The sequence below is a fragment of the Atta colombica genome, unplaced genomic scaffold (genome assembly GCF_001594045.1).
Source record: "Atta colombica isolate Treedump-2 unplaced genomic scaffold, Acol1.0 scaffold78, whole genome shotgun sequence".
Lineage (NCBI taxonomy): Eukaryota > Metazoa > Arthropoda > Insecta > Hymenoptera > Formicidae > Atta > Atta colombica.
Window position 1 is genome coordinate 379,213 of NW_017259570.1, and position 7,560 is coordinate 386,772.

General features: G+C 31.6%; 1 protein-coding gene across 2 annotated transcripts in view; it reads right to left on the minus strand.

The window, feature by feature from the left end:
- Nucleotides 1–1,469: 1,469 nt before the first annotated feature.
- LOC108692689 (mediator of RNA polymerase II transcription subunit 23) overlaps nucleotides 1,470–7,560 on the minus strand; it is an 8,445-nt gene continuing 2,354 nt past the window's right edge. For both annotated transcript variants that reach the window (XM_018201071.1, XM_018201070.1), the window contains exons 5-12: nucleotides 7,318–7,500; nucleotides 6,834–7,121; nucleotides 4,063–6,208; nucleotides 3,392–3,631; nucleotides 2,865–3,024; nucleotides 2,402–2,689; nucleotides 1,952–2,158; nucleotides 1,470–1,745 (exon numbers count right to left, since the gene is read on the minus strand). In XM_018201071.1, the coding sequence (XP_018056560.1) occupies nucleotides 1,607–1,745; nucleotides 1,952–2,158; nucleotides 2,402–2,689; nucleotides 2,865–3,024; nucleotides 3,392–3,631; nucleotides 4,063–6,208; nucleotides 6,834–7,121; nucleotides 7,318–7,500 (3,651 nt within the window). In that variant the 3' untranslated portion in view covers nucleotides 1,470–1,606. The remainder of the gene's footprint in view (nucleotides 1,746–1,951; nucleotides 2,159–2,401; nucleotides 2,690–2,864; nucleotides 3,025–3,391; nucleotides 3,632–4,062; nucleotides 6,209–6,833; nucleotides 7,122–7,317; nucleotides 7,501–7,560) is intronic.

Consider the following 7,560-nt stretch of genomic DNA (forward strand, 5'->3'; position numbering starts at 1 on the left):
ATATATATATATATATTTATTTTTATCATTTATCAACGCATATGTAGCAATGCTTGCGATAATATGCATTTTTTTAGAGTAAGCCTTCGTAGTAAATGTGTGCTTGGGATTATAAAAATGAAGATAATAGCACTGATAATATATTTTCCGATAGCACTGCTACATATATACGGGAATACCGACAATTGCTAATAAAAGGAGCAGCACGCAATTATGGAATTTTAAACTTTATTTTCTTATTTGAATATGCTCTCAAGATATCAAAGTATAAGAAATATTATTTTCATGTAAAAAATAAAAAAAGGAAGTTTACATTTTTTACGTCTATTGTCTATTTATACGCCTATTTAATTAATAATTGTGCACTTCGGAACAACTAGACTAGCATCCGTTCCGAGCAGGGAATGGAAAGTTACTTTTTAAAAGTAAAGTACTTACATTTACTCGAATAGAAAAAGTAACAAGTTACCGTTACTAGTTACCGATTTTTTAAAATAATCGTTACAATTATCGTTATTTGAGAAAGTAACTTTTCATTAATTTCGTTATTTTTATTACTTTTTTAAAATTGACGACCACCTATTACAGCGGACAGGCCTAGAGGCTTTTTAATCTCAAGCACTATAAATGGTTTTAAATATAAATGGTTTGTGTCCAATCTAGAGATGTAAACAACAGAAAAATCCTAAAATTTTAGGGTAAAAAACTCGGAAAATAATGATTTTTTTTTCTTTCGGTTTTGATAGTTTTTTATTCGGATATTTTCTTGTATTTCATGATTTCGACGCTCTACTATTATTCCAGAATTTAGTTTTGCACCGTAAGATTTCTGTGTAAAAATAGTTACAAAAGTTAAAATATATAGTATATAATGATTAATATCGTATAATGCCGGTGGGTATAAATATATCTTTCCTTTTATTATTTGAATGATATTTTACACTATACTTCAATTTAAAAAATTAAGTAAGTATTTTATATAATTATTAATATAAATAATACTTTACTAGACTAATGGACTGTTTTTGCTGTATATCATGATTGAATAATACATATTCTAAATTTAAATTAGTGAGATAATGTTCATTGAATTTCTAATTACTCTTGAATCAATATTATATTGGAATGTTATCTCAAAATAATTAAAATACAATTAAAATATAAAATAACTAAAATATAGAGTACAATTATAATTAATATGCAACAAAACAATGTCTATTATGCTTATAAAGTATTATCTGTATTAATAACATCACTCATTTAGCTTTTAAATATAAAATATCTGTCGTTCAAAAAATTACATTGAAATAACTATATGTTTTTTCATGAATTCTATGTAATTTCATCAAAAATATCGTTATTTTTTACATCTCTAGTCCAATCGTACAGTGTCCAATCATGTGCAAAATAATGATAAAAGTAAAATTTGTTACCGTTATCAAAAAAAATGTAACTGCGTTACCGTTACAGTTATCAAAGAAAAAAAGTAACGCAGTTATCGATAAGCTTACCAAAAAAATAATTTGTACAAGTAACGAGTTACTTCCATTCCCTGATTCCAAGAAGCTAAATTACACGTCATGTAGTATGTCTGAGTAGTTATGTCTTAGGATGTATGGATCTCGTCAATGTTTATGTGAGCGATAAAACGTAATCTCATCTGCAACGCCGGCCTTAGTCTTCGTATAATACATTCCACCTCATTTTTAGTCATATCACCGACAAACATGTACTTGATATGATATCTGTCACTATTATTAAGGAAAATATAAAAGGATTCATAAAACGATAAACACAACATTAAAAAATAAGATACTCTCAAATTAATTTCTATAGGCTATTCGAATTTGTATCTTTGTATTTAACGTCTTCTGGCGATAGATTAAAAATAAAATAATTTTAAAAAGTTGTTTCCAAATTAAAAAAAAGCTTAGTCGTATATAAAGGATACAATAAATCGCAAATTGAATCCATGTAATTCAACGTAGTTTGAGTGTGATCAACTCGTTCCAGCATTTCGTATAGACAGACTGCGAGTTCGACCACACAGTGCGGTCGCTCCGCATTAAACCTCGCCAAAGTAGGACCGATTAGATGACAGGCGTATATTAACTGTTCCTCGCTGCTTACAACTGGCTGAAGTTTCTCCTTGATAAACCTATAAGGGTTAATTATTTATTATTAATTTATAACAAAATAAGACAAAATAAATATTAAATATAATAAAATTTCTATTTTTAAGTGTCAATTTTGCTTCAATTTTCTTTTATGATATACAAAATTGTATTGTATATATTATACTAATTGTATTATATATTGTACTATATATTATAATTTATATTATTTACAAATATATATTTATAATTAGAACTTTATAATTACATTTATAATTACAACTTACTGAGGCATCGTTGTAATTTGTCCTACACCTGCATGATGCCACACGGAATGCGCCAGTGCAAGCATGTAGCTATACTTGTTTTCTAATAGGCTATTATGCGTAATATTGAAGTTAAACATTTGAAATGGGGTTAAGTTATTGTATTGCCAATTGACTAAGCCGGGACTGCTGATAGTTTCCAATAAACGTTTATGCAATGCTGACCAATAACATTCAGGTAACGCTGCCAGTAATAAACCAACACAATTTATCCATAAATGTATTTCGTCTGATGGCACAACAGTATATCTGTTTGGGGCAGACAATAAAATTATATACAATTAAAATTATACAATTAAAGACAATTAAAGACAATTAAAATTATATAAAATTATGGACAGTTTTTATTGTATTGTTCTAGAACGGTAAAATTGTGCTTCCTGCACATGCAAATTTTAAGATTTTAATTAAGGAAAAATGATACCCTTTAGCGACAACGTCCAGTAGGAAGTTAGCTACTGCATCTGGAGCAACTGGAAGAGCCATGAGTTCGACGCAAGTCACATATAATGCATGCGCTGCTGGATTTGGGAATTCGTTGAATCTCCAATCGGTAGCAGGAAAGTGAGCCGTGCCAGACATTGCTTTAATATACACACACGACTATTAAATTAATAAAATTAATAATTTCTGATATAATTCGTGCATTGCCTTTTATTTAAAAAAAAATTTCAAAATCCATCAAAAAATTTGTGAACGTAAAAATAAATATAGAGTAAAAAATTTAGCATTTTTTTATTATATATTTTAATTTTTAATAAATATATTGTAACTAAACAGAGTTTATTGTTCGTTTAACTTTATTCAAAGTTCTGATTTATTTTCATTCAAAAGAAGTTTTAAGATTATATATAATAAAATAATGATTTGTACATTCTAATTTATAGAAACACAATTGTAATAGCAAAGTAAACATATGAATCGTCATATAATAAAATTTTAGTTGCTTACTTTCTACAATCCTTTGGACCAATCGAATATAATAATCCAACTCTGGTACCCACGAGACTGCATCGTCATTAAAGCGTGTCATATACATTTGATAAGCCTCGGAAAGAGCCCATCCTGGTGCTCTGATTTCCCGTAATGATCCCAAAACAGCGGACACTAATCGACGTTTTAACAACGGACGATCTCGCAACTTCTTTTCGTAATAATGTAATGTATTATAAAGGTATGTAACAGGTCGATCTGAAAATTATAATTGTTCAATCAAACAAGATTTAATCAATTTGTCAAAAAAAATCTACTTTCTCTTTAGGTGCATTTTTATTGAACAAAAAGAGAATATGTTTCAACGCTAAATTTTAAGAATTAATTTGCGTATCTATTTTTATATCATTTTGTATGGAATTAATGATGGATTCATATTCAAAGTCTCGGATTCGATTCCATTTCATCTTATATACGTTTTAATTAATAAGAGTTGGAGAATTAAAAATTTCTTTATAAAAAAATATAAGATTGCGTAATAATAAAATAGTAACTCATTTCAGAAATATATATATATATATATATATATATATATATATATACACACATAAATATATTATATTGCATGATAGAAAAAGATTTTTTTTCTTTTCATCTAGTAAAAATTGATAGTTTTATTAGAAACATACCATGAAATTTGTACAAACAGCCTAAATGTTCCAGTAATATTTCCAAACTCTTGATAACAGGTGGTATCTCCAAATATCGGTGCACTACTATATCAAAAACTGGTAAGAAACGAAGACATACATTCCCGAAGTACACAGGCAAATTTTGATATTGGCTGGGCCCGCCACTAGTTTGCTCCATAATACCTTCCGGTGCAAACTTTTCTGGGAATTTTCTGTGGAAAGCAAGATGCTTCTCATGCCAATTTGATTGTTTCCAATGCTCTGGCGAGTTCTCTTTCACAAACTCTTGTACACGGTTTCTAAATTCAGCCGCTTTCAATAGCAACAATTGTATGATGAAGAAGCATACTTGTGCTTCATTACCCTCTTGAGTTCTTAAAGCTAAACAAAGTACAAGTCTATCAATGGTAACTATGTTGTATTTCCAAATCATATCGTTAATAGTGTCCACACATTTGTTAACATGCTGACCGCCTACGCTGTTAGCAAATTCAAATACAAGATAATCGCAGAATTTCCTAAGATGAGCCGATAGCGCTCTAGCGCCTATTCTCTCAAGAATTTTGTACGCAATAGGACTAATGCGATCAGTCTCGAGTATCATTTTCCATAGAAGGCACAGGAATAATGGTGGTGTACCAGGTACAGAGAAATGCGCGATGATGTCATTCTCATTGTTCATGGATGCCCAATTCCTGTATTCTTCTTCGACTGCCTTCTTTATCTGTTGTTTGTTTTCTTTCGCCACACTATTCTGCTGGAAGAACTCGCTCAACACCGGCGGGAAACACTGAAGGGTGTGATTAGCCCAAGAATGAGGAGTATTTTGCATGATGGTGTTCAACAACTCTTTGCACCATGTACCGCTGAGACTGTCGGCGCCAGTGCCAGTTACATGCATGGATCGTGCTAGTGTCAATACTAACGCTCGGTTAAGTTCTTCTGATTCCGCAGACACAAGAGTTTTCGGTTCGGATAGGAATCTAGACAGCTGTGGTTGTACTTCCGCAGAGCCCAATCCGGTAATGAGTCGTAAAGCTGTGCTTTCAACACACAAATGAAGCTGCGTTTGATTGGTCTGTGGTACTGCTGCAAGGCTGTGTAGATGCGACAACAGTTGTACCCTGTAATGTGGTTGAATATGGTGCATCCTGTAGCTGAACATTTCCAACAGCGTATATAAAGTTCCCCACGCATGCGATTTAAACACTGTCGGCAACAATTGACTAATAAATCCTTTAATCCCAAGACTCTCAATTTCTGTGTACACTAGCAGTCTGCTGTAAGTTTCGACTAACGCTGGTGCCAATGCCATGTTGCTCTTTGATTGTGCTAACTTGATGACATGCGTGACGATGCTGTGAATTAAGCTCATTTTGGAGTGCACGGTTAAAGAATCCAAAATAGACATTGAAAGTGGCGTTGTTGGACCATTGGCTAATGCTGCATTATTTTGTAAATTCTGTAAGGGTTGCTGTTGCTGATTCTTTTGAGTACCTAGGATAGTATCCACCAGTGCAGCCATTGGCCTACTAAAATACTCCTGGTTCGTTGAGTATGCGTTGCACAAAAGTGCAATGCGATAATCTGAACCCATACAGAGAGAAGCATTTGGCATGACTAAATGCTGCAGAAATTCATGGTGGACTTTCAATGTGTGCGGTATGGGTCTGTGAATGTTAGTGCCGGGTTCGGTCTGAGCCTTTTTCAATAAATGTATCCATATGCACGTTATCGCCATTTGATGAGTGCACAGAGCTTGGGTATAATCTGGGACAGGCAGAGGTTCTTTCTCTGGATAGAGAAGATCATACAGTTTCAGCACAGGTAAAAAATTCGATAATGGATTTCGTTGAATACTGCCTGAGATGAACTGTAAAAGGACCCACATCAAATGATCTCTACCCTTCCTCAATTCTCTGCCCGCTAATTTATCATGTATCGCCATAACAATACTCGGAAAACAGGCAAATTGGAAGAGAATAAAATAAATAAGTTGTGAAGATAGATGCAGCCACACCCAGTGATTGGCCACTGTTCCATCCATTCCTTCTGCTGGTAGAGTTTCGTTTTCAGATCGTTCCATCGCGAGTATGACAAGTTCAACAAGTTGTTCCTCCAAGACGACACATCGTTGCTTGTGCTATCATATAAATAAAAATATAAAGAGTTAAAATATCTTCTGATATATAGTTTTATAATTTCAATTATGCAAAACTAATAGAAAAAGCTATAAAAATATAATATAATATAAAAATGTAAAAACAAACATAATATAAATTTATTCTTTATAATATTAATAATTACTTCGCTCTCTATCTCTAACAAAGATATGCTGATAACATAAAAACGATTATCATTCTGTTCACAGTTATAATGTAGCTTGGAAAAATTCGTCGCAAGTCAATATATAATTGCAGTCAAACATTTATATTATGTTTTGTTTTTATCGTTTGTAATATTATATATTTTTAACATTGATGATCCAATCGCGATCGAAACATTTGTTTGTTTATTGCTAGCACGTTATATTAAATCTAAACTAATTGCTTCGTTGCTTATGTTCCAACTTCTACATTAATGATGTTAATTTTATAAAATAATTTTTTGACTTGTTTTCTTTCTTGTTTTAAATTTTATGAAAACAGCTAACAATGAATATTTATCTTATTACATCCGGATTATAACTTTGCTTTTAACTTTATAACTCTCAATAATTCTCTTTCTTAATTAATTTTTATGTCTCACGTGCTCTAATTTTATCTTACCTGTTTCTGCAAACCAAGCATTGAACAGACCATGTCTCTACTATATGGCTGCTCTAGAACATATCTAAGTAATTCTGTCTGAGGTTTAAGTAAATCTGGATCGTAAGGTAGATTTCCTTTCAAAGAAAACTTTAATGTAGTAGGATCCAACAACCAAGGATTAATCAAATAATCTGCATATCCTGTATGTTCAACCACTGGCAACATCTTTGAGTGACCGACTATAGATACCATTTGCGCGGTATGTCGAAAACTTTCGACAAAATCGGAGAGCAGTTTTGCTAATTTCTAAAAAACAAAAATGCATGTCGAAAAAAAAAACAGAATTAGACAGTAAAGCAGATTTTTTTCAAAAAACTGTTAAATGTAACGTTTTACATTTTACACACACACACACACACACACACACACACACACACACACACAAACACAAAATTTTATTTTTTCTTTTCAATAAAAAATAATGTACTTTAATGTTACTTACCCAATGAGGCCAATTTTTACCGTCGGGATAAGCTTTTTGTATTTCATTAACAATAAAATAGCCTGGTAATAAGCATGCATTTCTATCGAAAATAAATTCAATAACATTTTCTAAAGCCTTAAGTTGTGGTTGTACTGATGCATCTAATCGAGCTGGTATGGTTTGGGCTTTTTCTTTGCATCCCTAAGCATAAAACAGAAAAATACATTTGCTTTTAGATTAAAAAAAAAAAAAATATATATA